Genomic DNA, 14259 nt, shown 5'->3' on the forward strand with positions numbered 1-14259 from the left:
TCCAGCCTCAACTTTGGCAGACTCTGTGTCCCTAGGTTGTATAGAGGGGCTTTCTCAGTCATCCTGACCCTCCCCAGCAGTAAAAGACCTATAAAGATCAGGACTCTAGATGTTCTCCTGTGCCTCTTTGAGGGGCAGTGGGCTTTTAATTTTTCCTTTTCCTCAGCCTCAATAGGTCTTCCCCAATGCCCCAAGGGAGGGGGGTTTGGTGCAATTTTCCCAAGGTTTTGGGAATTTTGTGCCTTAAGGGAGACATGTCTCAGCAGGGCTTCATGCCTGCACCCCTATGGCAGGCTTTCTCTGGTCTTACTACCTGCCCCCGATCTTTCTCAGGAGTTCCTGATGGAGGTCCATGGAGAAGAGTCTGTGTAAACTCCCCCATGGGTCTGTGGCTCCTGAGGATTTTATACTGTGATACTAGCCAGGACTTGGACTTTAGCACTTGATTAGAAATATTAGAGTAATTATACTCACACCTATGGTGACCCCATTTTCCGTTTGTAGGCGGGTGGTAAGTCAGTATCCACATCCCACCTCTTCTTCAAAATGCCTGTCTTCCCTGAGACTTCAGGGAAATTGCTCACCTGCAACCTTAGCTCTTTGAATGGTTCAGGAGAAGTCATGATTTTAAGGATAATCCATCTTTTTCTTGCTCTTAGTGTAGGAGTGACACTCCTTAGAGCCTTCTACTTCCCAGCAGAAGTCAGAAGTCACCCCCATGGATTCTGAAGGAGACAGTTTTAGGATGACACCTCAGGGATTACTCCAAGTTGGTCACACATTGGACCTGAAGTGGTCCAGGCTACAGAAGGGGCTCAGATGAGTTGTTGGAAGAGATGACCTCAGGGACGGGCCTGGGAGGATACTGTATATGTTGAAGAAAGAATTGTAGACCTGAGAAATGGTCAGTAATGGCCACAAAACAGTGCCACAGGGTCACCTCTGCACCTCCCCTCTACCCCAACACCAGCTACATCCTGAATCTGTGCCACCCTCACCTGTACAGGTGGTTCCAAGTGTAGGTGAGAGGACACTACACTTTGGCCACCCCACACCTTGTTGTTGGAAGATGTTGAGGGCTCAGAGATGTGGAGCAGATTCTGAGTCCCCTAGACAGCTCCCAGGGCCCAGCCTGCTGGACTTGGCTTGTCCAGAGACCAAGTCAGACCTGCCAGAGGCAGTTTCGTGCTGATGGTGCCCTCTCTCTCCATTCTTCTGTCTCTAAGGAGGATGGCTTAATCTCCAGCCAAAGACACAGACACTGACTTGATCTCCAAAAGAATATTTATTCCCAAAATTAAGGCCACAGATACAGAAATTTTCCCACACTGGCCTCTGCCCACTCCCACCAGACAATTCCCCAGCATCCACATAAGATGCCTCTTTGACCAGAAACACCTTCTGTAGAATACCCCAACTGGCCATCTGGGTTCCCCTAGGCCTCTGAGGCTGGCTGGGCTGCCCATTCAAAACTCAACGTGTTCTGTCTGTTGTTGCTTCCCAGCTGTCTCCTTGGCCAGGAGTTCAGTCCAGAAAGCAACTTCCTTTTCTTTCAGCTTCTGGGCTGCCTGGGTGGTGATGCCAATCTGCAGGTAGCCTTCCTTCTGGTCATATGCCGGCCAATGGGGCAGCCCCTCCCCATTGGGGTTCCTGGGAACAGAATCAAATAGATATTGCCTAAAGCTACTTTGTGGTCCCAACAACCCTCTGAGATTTTCAGGGACCCATGGTGTCATCTCTGCCAAGGGGCTCGTATGACTCCAGAGACAGGGAGCTCACCATCTCCTGAGCAGCCTGTCCATTTTTTAAGAACTACCTGTCAGAGGTCACAGGGCTGGGAATCTGACCATCAAACGTTAGAAGCTCCTCTTCCCAATATATCTGCCTTACCCTCCCCATCCCTTCTCCGTCTTTCCATGAGGCTCACCCATTGCGAGCAAAGTTGGCCCAGAATTTCATCATCATCTTGCTGAGTTTGATCTCCTCTTCTGAGGCACCATCTGTGGGGAAGAAGGCAAAAGCCTTTGCTAGTCAAGGAGTGGTTCATGGGTCCACAGCAGCAACATCTCTTGAGACATTGTTAGAAATTCAGAATCTGAGCTCCTACTCCAGACCTAGTGAGTCAAAAGCTGCATTTTAAGAAGATCCTCGTAGTGTATCTGCACTTCAAGCTTGAGAGTTACTGATCTAGGACTCAGTGAAGGGCTGAATTCAATCCGTAACCTGGCTGCCTGCCTTCTGTGCCCACCTGCCCTGCCCTCCCCCTTCATGGTGGCATTGCCACACCCCATGGTTTCCAATACAGCAACACTACCTCCCAAGATTGCTCTCCTTTGGATCTTTCCCCAGTCTCCTCCACCCACCCACATGTACACAGAATCTGAAAAATAACAGAGCTGCAATGGTCCTAAAGAGTCACCCAACTGGGGAATGCCCAGAGGCACTGGAGTGTCACAAACAGCCCCGAGGTGGGTCACATGCAAGTCTTCCCTAACTATTGAAATTTAAGGCATTGAAGACATTTGTGAAAGGTTTTCTTTAAAATATCATATTATTAAATATATTAAGTTTAAAAAGATATGAGTTTTAGAAAGATAGATTGTTGGATAGATAGACAGACACACATTCGTCCTGATTCAAGGTCAACACCCACTCTAACCTTACTATCACTCACATTCTGATATGTTCTTGTGAGTGGAAGTGGTGGTGGCATCCTAGCCCTTGAGCAGGGCCTGACAGGTTACCTACTATTTGTTACATTGATCCCCCTGTCTGGATTTTTGTCATGATCATGAACGAGGGGACATGGATACACATTCTCTATCACGTATGTTAGAGCAAAATAAAGGTGGGAACCTTTGTAGTTCAACCTTGTTATGGTGAATTCAGGAAACTAAGACCTAGAGAGAAGGAGGAACTTGCCCAGGGCCACCATACCTACACTTGAATGCAGATCTCCTAATTCCAAGTTTGTAGTTACCAAAGGTCCTTCACCTTTTAGAAGTGGGGCCCCGAAGACTGAGAAGACCTCATCTGAATGGTCCCCTATCACCGTCTTGGGTCTCAGGTCTGATGAGAAGCTTGGGCGATACTCAAACTCATACATGTAGGTGGAGGCTCCAGCATCTGAGAAGACATGGATTCATGCACAGTTCATTTTACCTGATGCAGACCTTTATCAAGGTCTCTGGGGGCCCTGAGCACGCAGAGAATTGGTGACACACCTGGGTCCTGAGTACACAACAACAACAATATTAATAACAGCTGCCATTGTGAGCGCCAACTGTGTGTTGGACACTGTGTGGCCCTTAAAGAAACCTCCGGTTATCAGCATAATAAAGAAATATTGTTTCAGAAAAGTTCCGTAACTTGTTTAAAGGCACATAGCTGCTGTAGGTGGAACTGGATTTGAGCCAGGTGTTTATTGAATTAATGTATGATGGTTAAAGGAATGAATGAATGAATGTTGAAACTCTAGGTAGATATATTCCAAATAACTATCATTATAAGGGCACTGGGTCAACTCACATAAACCCCTTTGGACGCTGATAACTTCACACTCAAGAACAACTACAATATACAGTTTACACTACTGTATTTCGTTGATAAGAGACTAGTTTTCATTCCTTTGGGGAATATCTTTACCCCAATATGTGTCTTCTATTTTGCTCAGTTTTTTTTTTTTTTTTTGCTGAAGAAAATTTGCCCTGAGCTAACATCTGTTGCCAATCTTCGTTTTGTTTATTTTTTTGCTTGAGGAAGGTTAGCCCTGAGCTAACATCCATGCCCATCCTCCTCTATTTTCCATGTGGGTCAACACCACAACATGGCTGATGAATGGTGTAGGTCCACTTTGGGGATCTGAGTACGTGAACCCAGGCTTCTGAAGCGCTGCCCTCCAAAATCACCCACTGAGCCACAGGCTGCCCCCTTCTACCCATTGTTGAGCATTTCTAGTGTTTCTCTCACTATTCTGAGAAGAGCAAAGCAAATCCAAGTAGCTGGTCTGAAAGTGCAGATATTTAAGTACAAACGTATGCAGAAAGGGGACAAAATGTCTCTTCTGTCTCAGGAAACCACAAACTCAGCGTTTCCTATTTCTCTGTCGCCTCAAGTGTCTTGCCTCCTGCTTGGCCCGGGGAGTGTTGAGGTGGTGGTGAAGAGAGAAGAGGGGCTGAGGAAGGAAGAAGTTGCCTCTCTCCTGCCCCTCTCCTCCTCTCCCTGCCTCCTCTCTCACCTCCCCCTCCAAGCCCCAGAGATGTCAGCTTTCCTGCTGATGCTTCCCCAGAGCTGTCATCCCTGCTCCTTCAGGGCTAACTCCTGGGCCACTCGGCCACGGAGCTCGGCACTTTGTATGGATCATAAAGCCCACAGTGAGTGACTTAAAAGGGGGAAGGGTCCCAGGTGAGAGAATTAAGAAATCCACACTCTTATATGCTGAAAACCAACTACACAATCTGTATAAAGAACTTTAAAATTCTCCTACATCCTAGCCTACTAATTTCACTTCTAAAAACAAATCTTAAGAATATTATTAGGGGCTAAATGAAAGATTTATGCAAATAAGGCTGAGCATAATGTTTTTTGTGGCATCAAAATACGAGCAGCCAGCCTACGTGTCCAATAGGACACAAACTTCAGGTGAGGAGTCCTTGTAGCAGATGCTGTTGATGCCTCACCACATCCCTTACTTCTGGACATGCCAGCCTGACATCCTCCCCTGGCATCTGTAGCTCTTTACCTGAGATCTTTGGCCACCAGAGACCACTCTGTCCATGTGTGCAGCAAGTCAAAGCACCAGGGAATTAACCACCCCGTGGAAACAACCTTCAACCAATGACACAAGGGAGTTGGAGGATAAATACATGAGCTCCCATGCCTCTCACTCAGGATAACCCTGAGACATATCTTCTGCAGCTTTCCCAAAGCTTCCCAGCTCCAGTGTCTACAGTGGACACTTGCTTGACAGGGCAGCATGGATTGGCTTCCTTCTCCTTCCTCTGTCACTTCTTCACTCCTCTGCTGGTGTTTTCTGGGATCACCTCCCAAATAAACTACTTGCACTTGGATCTTTTTCCCAGAGTCAGCTTCTGGCAGAAACCAAAATAGGACAACATCCCACGCTAGGCCTTATGGATTCAGCCTTGTAGGCCCACTCTCAATCATTTAAACATATCTGTCTATGCTGAGGGATAGGCAGGATAGGCAGCAAATCTGGTGGGGTTGGTGTCCCTTTCCTATCCAACCTCTGGGACTCACCTCTGTGGAGACGGGCCACAGTCACAGAGGGGACACAAAACATCACATCTCCCATCAAATCCAGGAACAAATCTTTCTTTTTGAAAGGGTCGTCAGTCCCTCCTAAATACTTCTCAATGGCCACTGGAGTCAGTTCCTCAGGGATGTTCTGAAATGGATCAAGAGTGAAAGTGACCACCACCCTCTGGTGAGTGACACAGCTTCTCTCCTTGTGTTAATGGTGAACCTCTTGACTCCTGTGCAACCACCCCCCACATTGGGTGGTGGATGAGAAAGGTAGGAAAATGGGAGTATAATCCTCTGGCCCCAGTCTTCATTCGGCCGTTTAATTGGGCTGTGATTTACGGCAAGCTCCTCCCCTCTCTAGGTCTCAGCCAGTTCCTGTGATTCCCTCGACTCTTACAAGCATGGGGTAGGACTTCCACAAGAGTGACGTGGCCGTCTTCTCGTCCAGCTTGCCTTCAGAGAGCGGGTAGCCCATTATCTGTTAAAACAATGGTTAAGCAACTGTGCATCATTGGGTATTAGCAGGAAGAATCAAACTGACCAACAGATCAAATCAATGCAGGCTGAAGGTTACCTTGGCATGTCCTGATGGTCATGGATCTTTGATGAGCTGGGCAAAAATCACTGAATCAAATGGACTTATTATATCCAGACTCAAGGTGTGTAAAGTGGATAAATTAAATGTTAAGAGAGGCTGTCCCAGTCCTTTGTAGTATGTTTGCATATATATACATATCAGGCTAGAGTCCCCACAATGGTAATCAAGACAGAGAGAGTTGGTTTAAGCCAGGCAAGTGTTGAAGTAGCCAGGCAGAAGAGATAGACCTCACAAATACCCTCCATGTCGCAGGTGACTGATGAAGTCCCAAATCCTGCCCTACGACTTTGACCCTTCAACATAACCTCTGAAATTGTTCTGAAGTGAGAACTGCAGAACTCTGCACATAACAACCCCCTCCAAACTTCTGCACTAAGGGACTCAACCGAACTGTAATAAGGCTTCTAGCAGCTTAAGGCCCTGTCTGTAGGATGATCCTAGCTTCTCTTAAATTGCCTGCTTGAGAAGCTCTGTAGTGCCAGGAGAATTGACTCTTCCCTCCAGCAACAGCCTGGCGATAAGTAGATAGATCTTTGAACCCCCTTTTACAGTGTCTCCTTTAGAAAGCTTGCAATTACAAATCCTTTCTACGCCCTTTTAGATATAAATCTACCACCCCAAAATGTTTCCTCAAGGACCTGAGAGACATCTCTTTGAAATGCAAACCTTCAGGGGATGACTCTCTCTCTCTCAGTTCCTGTGGGAGGACAAAGACCTAACTTCAGGGAATATCTTCCTTCAACCTAACCCACTGTCTCCTGTGGTAAAGACAGGAGAGTCTGTTTCTGTTCTGGATAGGCGCCTACTAACTAACCCAGGTGGACCAGTCACGTGGACAAACCCCTCTCCCACCCCGCAGCCTTTCCCTGAGCACACCCAGACTTTAAAGAGGCTCCAGCCTCTGTTTCAGGGACTGGAGCTCAGTTCAAGCTGGACTCTTTTCCCTATTGCGGTGGTTAACTGAATAAAACCTGTCCTCACCTGTTCAAGTCCTGTCGGCTTTGTTTATCTTTGGCAGAAGGGAAAGCCCTTCCCAACTCTTAGCAGTCAATTTTAACTCAAGAGGAATCAAGCTCCTCTGCATCTTTCCACTTAGATGACTAGGAGCATGTGTGGGATTTATGGAGAATCTATGTAAGCACCAAGACCATGGGGAGAGGCTGCAGGATCCCAGGCCTCACTCTCCTTAACTCTAAGCTCCTTCCCCTTTCCAGGCCTCGGTTTTCTCAACTGCCCAGAGATTATCTCCACAGGCCCTCCCAGAGTCCACATTTAAGGGTTCTTGGATTGGAAGACACTCAGACAGTGTTTGCGGAGAGGTGTCCCGAGGGCCACACACCCAGGGGACAATTGGGCCATCCCAGAGAAGGTTTCCATGGAAATGTCAGTTTCTGTGAAGCGGAAAGCTGCTCTGGAACCCAAGTGGTTCCTAGAGAATGAGTAGCTCCTGTGACCGGAGATCAGAGAGGTGACGTGAAGAGCAGGGGAGGTGAGTCTAAGAGACCAACACATTCTCACCATTGGAAAACTCCAGCCAAACTCTTGCTTGTTGAATCCGATAATGTAGGGAACAGTGTTGAATGTCTTTTCAGCTAGAATCTCTTCAGGCGTCTTTGGCAGCAGCACTCCATCAACTACAGTGGTCAGGAAGCGATGGTTCTGTGAAGAGGGAGGATGGTGTCTGTGCTTCTCTTCTGGAGGAAACACCCGCTTGCCCTTACCTCTTGATGAGCACAAGGCCAGCACCACACACTTGAAGGCTATGGGGGTGAACAGAACTCATGGTGCTAACAAGAAGGCTAAGTCTGTGTGGCCCCAGAGGACAGAATTTACACAGAGGTAGCAGTAGTAAGGTCATGTGGGCAAGTATCCCTCAAATTGGAAACTATACACACATGTTTACATATATTTATACATATATGAATATAAGTATATTCATATATGTATAAATATAGGTATATTTATATTTAAGTGTTGAGATAACATATGCATACATACATATGTATATGTACTTTAATTTGAAGTGTTTTTATATCTTCATGTATCTCTCCATCTGCAGTCAGTTCTCATTGTTAGTAGTAGTGAATCTGACTCAGCAGGACAAGGGCTCAAATCCTACTGCAATATGCCTGATAATAGGGACAAAGGATGTGAGTGTCACCGCTGCTCTCTTCGAAAGGCTGTGCAGTTCAGAAAGGGCTGCAGGAAGCCAACAAGAGCAACAAATCCTTCTGGAAGGAGGACACAGGACAGGCCACATGGAGGAGGTGTCTGCCATCCCGTGGGCTCTGGGGAATGAACAGTGTTCCAAACAGGGGAAACAGCATGAACAAAGTGACAGCGGTGTCACTGTGCAGCACTAATCCCAGGAACCTCAGACCGCAAGAGTCCTGGGCTTGGAGGAAGCTGTGGGGCGTGGACTAGAGAGAGCAGATGGTGCAGCACGTTTTCTGAACAATGTCTGCACAGTGTTTTGAAGGATAACTCCATGGAGGTGAGGGGGTTTGTCTTCAGGAAGGTCAGCCTTTTAAGAAGGGGGGACACTCCCTGACCTGGGTCAACAAGGGTGAGTCTGGCAGCACCGTGGGGCATGGGAGTGGGAGGGACAGTAGAGGTGGAAGATGGTGCGAGTCCAGGAGAGAGACGACGAGGGCCTGATCAGGGCTGCGTCCAGTGGGGGCTAAGTGACACCAGCACCCGTGAGAATGGCAGAAGTCGCCGCTGTCCAGAGTGGGTGCCAGTGGCTGCCCCGGGTGGGCCTCGTGCATCACCTGGCTCAGGACAAAAATCTCAGGGGACTGCTTCAACCCTACTCTTTTCCTTACACCCCACATCCTGTCCATTAGCAAATCCTGTCAGCTGTCACTTCAAGAATATCCAGGCACCAACCCCTTCTCTCCACCCCGTCTACTGTGGGCTAGTCCAAGCTGCCATGGTCCCTTGCCTGGGTGATTGCAGTGCAGTGGACTCCCAGCTGGTGTCCCTGTATCTGCTCTGTCCCCTTCATTATCTTAAATTTCACCACAGCAGTCAAAGATCCCCTTTGTAAAATCCAAGGTCTCATCACTCCTCTGTTCAGAACCCTCCCAAGATTTCTCATCAAGCTTGCAATCTAATTCCCAGACATTTAAGGACCACCCTCTCCCTCCCATTCCTTTAGCCCTAGGCATGTTCTTCACTCCCTCCACTCCAGCCATGCTGGCCTCCTGCCTCAGGACCTTTGCAGTCGCTCTTCCCTCCGCCTGGAACACTCTTCCTGCAGTGTTCCTGATGGTTGGCTTCCTCTCCTCCTCCAGAACTCATCTCAAATGTCACCTTCTTGTGGACCATTCCCGACTCTGCCATGTAAATTCAAACCGCTGGCAAACTCTAGCCCCATTTCCCAATTACTTTTTCTCTCTCACATTGACCATCATCACACACACTACGTATTTTACTTGTCTGTTTATTGACTCTTCCCTCACTCCAGGAGGCAGGGATGGTCTCTGTTTTGCCTGTTTTGCTGTTATATCCCCAGCTTCTGAATCAGGTCCTGGTCCACAGTAATTGCTAATTAAATATTTGCTTAATGATGGAATGAATCTCATTTAATCCTCACAACACCTTTTAAGGTAGGTGCTACTATCCCCAGAGAGATAGCAGAGAGGACAGGTTTGTAAGGCAACCTAGAGGTGTTATCTTCAGAAACTGGCAACTCCTTGGAAGGTAGGAGGGGAGGAGGAAGGAGATGAGGGGGATGCTGTTGGAGTTTCCTGCACATCTGGGAGGAGGGTGGTGTCCTCAGGACTGAGATTCTGGGCTCCCTTCCTGACAGCCCTGCAGACAGTGCAGCTTATACAGCCAATCAACCCTGAATCCTGCAGGAGATGATCTGGGTCCCTCAATGAAGGCTCCTGAGGAAACCCCATACCAAGTTATCCCCATTTCCCCAGCAAGTTTTTAGTGCAGCTTTCTCTAAATGGAGCATTTGGAGGAGCAGGAAGTATAAACAAGAAGAGGGTAGGCTGGCTCAGGGGACACAGAGTTAATGACTGGGAGCACTGGACTGGGAGTCAGGGCAATGTGTTCCAGTTTTATGGCTGGGCCTCCTGGCTGTGTTATGTAGACAAGTCACTGACGTTCTCTGAGCCTCAGCAATATGAACACAGGGAGTTATTATGAGTCCACCGGGGGAATTCTTTCACTCCTATTTAACTGGAGCTTAAAGATGTCAAGGCTTAAAACCTGTAATCAAGAAACCAAACATCCTTACCTCTCTGGGGTCTCCAAGGAAATCAAGAGTGAAAAGTTTCTGTGAAGACAAAGGCAGAGGATGTGGGTGAGAAGCTTCCTGGGAGAAAAGCTGGACACTGGCTCCCCTGGGCCTGAGCACAGGGTGTGGGTGTAGCACGGGGAGGGGAGCTCTGGAGAGAATGTCTGTGCTTGTGCCTGCCCCGCCCTCCACCCACTTCCCCTTCTTGTTTCTCTAGGCAGCAACACCCTCTTTTTCTTTTGGGGACCTCTCTCTTCCCCTCCTCTAATTCCATGAATCCAGGCAACTGTATTTGACCTGCGTGCCCCATCTCCCTGACCACAGAGATTAGTTTAGGGATGAACATATGCCCATGTCAGTCCAATAGAGTTTACCCCAAAACTGTTGTTGGAATTATTGGGAAAGAGGATTTCTAAACAGATAGGATGTAAGTCCGGTGTGCTGTTGTTGTCTTTAACCTCCCCAGGAGACTAACCTGCCTAAGAGTGAAGTCAGCACTAAGGGGTAAAAAGCTGAGGAATAGAGACAGATTCTTAATCGTATCATATCTGCATCTGGATGCTGCTGTGCCTGCAGCCTTCTACTCCTGAACTGTAGTTTAGTTTTCAGTAGATACCTGAAGAGTCTGTTCCGACACATTTCTTTTTCTGCTCCAGGAACTTTGAGATGAATTTTTTCCTCTTGCATTAGAAAGTCCTGATTCATACAAGCTCACGAAATTCACCCTACCCTACACTTCTCTATGCTGTGTGTTCACCAAGATTGCACTGAATATAATCTCATACTGCAGTTACCACACTGATCAGTATGAGACAAGAGATCAGTAAGGGCCCCTCTATCATAGATTGTCACCCTACCAGCTAGGTAGGTGTGTGTGTGTGTGTGTGTGTGTGTGTGTGTGTGTGTGTGTCTATGTATTGGGGAGAGTGGGTAATTACGGGAGCACTTTCACATGATCACAGAAAATCTCACAAGGACAACATGGGCTCTTAGGTTCTCTGGGTTTTCCCAAAGTCACAACTCTCGCCTTAAAAGTTGGTTCCCTTGTGCCACATGGAGAATTGGTGAAATAAATTTGCTATTTTCCAGGCATCAGAAAACATTTGTGTTTTAATTCTTTTAACACAGTGGTCACCTTATTTGATCCTGAGAAACCAAGATCCAAGCCCAAGGCCACAGTGGAATCTACTCTTGGAAATAGAGCAGAATCCAGTGCTAGAGGCCTGTCCCTGGGCATCCAGGCATAGCCTCATGAACCCAGGTTCCAGACAGAGAGTCCAGGGGCTCAGGCTATTCCTGGGCCCACATCACACCCTCCCCGCAAAAAGGGGAAGAGTCATCATTGGCCCTAGTTGCTGTGTTCTGTGGGTGTCTGTCCTGTTGTAGCTCCCTGGTGATGACCCACTGCCACAGTCATCCACCAATCTTCAAATGTCATCTTTACCGTGAAGTATGCTTGCTGACTATAATGCATGCGTCCCCTTTCTGTACTCCCAACACACTTAGCCCATGGCATATACGAGTGTGTTTCTCCTTGAATAGTTCCTTGTGAGCAGGGACTGTATCCAATTTGTGTCTTATCACCCTCTCTTTCCCCACCCATACACGTATCACAGGTGGATGGACGGCTAGATGGATGGATGGATGGTGTTTGTTAATACATGGAATATGGGTGAATTTGAAGGATAAGTGGAAGATGGATGACAACTAGCATATTGGTGATGGATGGATCATTGAATTTAGAGGGATGGTTGGTACAGTAAGGATACATGGTGTTTGGACGATGCATGGATGATTGATAATAAATGAATGAGAGATATGGATAGATTGATATTAAATTGATGAAACCATATTGATAAATTGGATAGATTGGTGGATGGATAGATGGATAATAAGAATATTAATGGGTAAATGGATGGATACATGGATGGATATGTAATTACTCTAACAATTGAAGTAGAGTCTCAGAAAATCTAGAAAATTGTGTCAACAAGGGTTACAATTGCAGCAGTTTCTAAATTAGTCAAGATAAATTGTGACAATCTTTCTTAAAAACTGTGTTCTTAACATACCTGTCACCAAAATTCAAGATACTAGTTACTTCTGAGAATATGTAATGTCTAATTTCTTAAAAAATATATCTGAAAACAAAAATAGCAAAATAGCAAGTTTTGATAGAGCTAGGGGATTATTACACAATTGTTCATTGTGTTATTCTTTGCCTTTCTAAGGTTTGAGATATTTTCTAACAAAAGAGAAAAAAAAAGAAACTCCCCATCAGATCCAGAGGCGGACACTGTCCCTCAGACACGAGACATTGTCCAAGGTAGTTTTTCTGGGACAAAGGGACAGCTGAAATGATGAGGCCTGGGGCCAAGTTTACAGTGTGGGAGCTTGTGAGGCCATGAGAATGGATGCACCTACCATCTTCAGCGTCGTCTCCAGGAGCTCGTCCTCTGTCTTCTGGCGCAGGCAGTGAACAAGGACAGCCGAGGTGGTGGTCTTACACCCAGCAATGATGGCAATTTGCTGCAGAGATCACAGGTGACAGCAGAATTAAAGAGCCATGTCCCTTCCCTCGGTCAGTAGAGAGGTGTTCCACCCCAACCTCAATTTCTAAAGGCCTCAGAGTGGGTGGCAGAAAATACTCTAGACCAGCAGGTGTGGGTCCTGGTTCCAGTCACACCATTTAGACAGCCTCTGTTTCTGTTATTTTATTTCTCTTAAAATGGGCATAAGGATCTCAGAGCTGAGCATCTAAGGAGAGGCAGCATGGAGTGAGACTTAAGAGCATGGAGTTAGAATCACACTGTCTGGCTTCAAATCTCAGCTCATCTACTTACTAGCCATTTGGCCTCGGGCAAGTCACTTACAAAATGGGACCAGAAGAGAAGACGCAGATGGACAGAAGGCTCCATGAATGCGGGGCCGTGGAGAGCGTGTAGGGCTCCCCAGAGCCTAGTACAGTGTCTGACACAGAATCAATGCTCAGTATGAATTTGTTGAATAAATAAAAAGGTACAGAGAGAAGTAGAGGAGAGAGAGACAGAGAATGATAGAGAGAGAATGACTGAATGACAGAGAGAGAGAGAGAAAGAGCAAGAATAAGTCTTAGATTCCCTTCATTTTCCCAATTTCTGGATCCTATTTGATAGAGAAATCCAGCCCCATCTCTGCCACCTCTGTTTCCTTTAAATAAATTCACCCTTCTCCACTTAAGCCTGGTCAAGTGGTCTTCTGCTGTTTACAACCAAAATACTCTGAAGAACATTCTCAAAAATTCTAAAAATGCCTGATGTCTTCCTTTCCTGTCTTCCTACTTACCGACTCCTTTAAGTCTGGCTGCTGCCCCCACCACTCCAGGAAACCAGCTCTCACAGCCCTACCAAACACTCCACATCACTGACTCCAGTGGGTGCTCCTCATCAGAGCCTCCTGTTGCTCACTCTTGTTTGGCTTCCTAACAGTCTGCAGACGAAGACAAAGTCCTCACCAGGGTGCTGTGCAGCATGGCCCCTGCAATGTCCCCATCCTCAGCTCACCCCAGGGTCCCTCTGTTCCTTCTGTTCTGGGCACATCAGTCTTTCTGATTCTCTGTCAGTCGAGATACTCCCTCTTGCCACAGGACATTTGCACATGCTGTTCTCTCTTCCTAGAATATTCTTTGCTCACCAAGTAAACTACTGCTCATTCCTCAGATCTCAAGGCATTAATCATATTTTTAAGGAAGTCTTTCTGGATAACCTCCCCTACTCACTGGACTCACTGCTCCTTTTGGATTCTATTATGACATCAGGTCCTCTACTTTATTGCTCTTGTCAGAGTTGACATTTTATAATTTGTGTGATTAAGTAATCATTAATGTGTCTACTCCATTGAAAGAAGCATCTAGAGTTTGCTAAATGTCTGGCTATATCAAAATTATTTGTGGAGTGAATGAATGAATAAATGAATGAATGCTCCAGGAACCACTCCCAGTGGCAAGGCCCTCAGGGAAGGACCACATGGGGGCCACATGCTGCAAGTGAGTTTACCAGAACACAGACCCTGAGGAAGGACACAATGACCCTGCACTGCCGACTGTCTGTCATGTCGCCCCATGTGGACACATGTTGGGAAGTGTGGTCAGTGGACAGTGCCCTGC

At 46.9% G+C, this 14259-nt stretch overlaps 1 protein-coding gene across 1 annotated transcript; it reads right to left on the reverse strand.

Moving 5' to 3' along the window:
• Nucleotides 1-1277: 1277 nt before the first annotated feature.
• LOC131395928 (liver carboxylesterase 1-like) lies at nucleotides 1278-14206 on the reverse strand. The gene is made up of 9 exons (XM_058527703.1): nucleotides 14150-14206; nucleotides 12499-12644; nucleotides 10116-10227; nucleotides 7382-7522; nucleotides 5663-5743; nucleotides 5260-5407; nucleotides 2995-3126; nucleotides 1928-2000; nucleotides 1278-1650 (listed from the first exon to the last, which is right to left on the reverse strand). Exons 1-9 carry the CDS (start codon nucleotides 14204-14206, stop codon nucleotides 1467-1469), a joined length of 1074 nt encoding a protein of 357 aa, XP_058383686.1. The 3' UTR covers nucleotides 1278-1466.
• Nucleotides 14207-14259: the final 53 nt, after the last annotated feature.

Source organism: Diceros bicornis, chromosome 32 (genome assembly GCF_020826845.1).
Source record: "Diceros bicornis minor isolate mBicDic1 chromosome 32, mDicBic1.mat.cur, whole genome shotgun sequence".
Classification (NCBI taxonomy): domain Eukaryota; kingdom Metazoa; phylum Chordata; class Mammalia; order Perissodactyla; family Rhinocerotidae; genus Diceros; species Diceros bicornis.

Bases quoted from the DNA above. Each gene is read 5' to 3' on its own strand.
- LOC131395928 (XM_058527703.1), bottom strand. From the start codon at position 14,206: ATGACAGACAGTCGGCAGTGCAGGGTCATTGTGTCCTTCCTCAGGGTC. The intron at 12,645-14,149 runs GTAAACTCACTT...TGATCTCTGCAG, and splicing joins TCCTCAGGGTCTGTGTTCTG to CAAATTGCCATCATTGCTGG. The intron at 2,001-2,994 runs GTGAAGGACCTT...TCTTCCCCACAG, and splicing joins CGGGGCCCCACTTCTAAAAG to ATGGTGCCTCAGAAGAGGAG.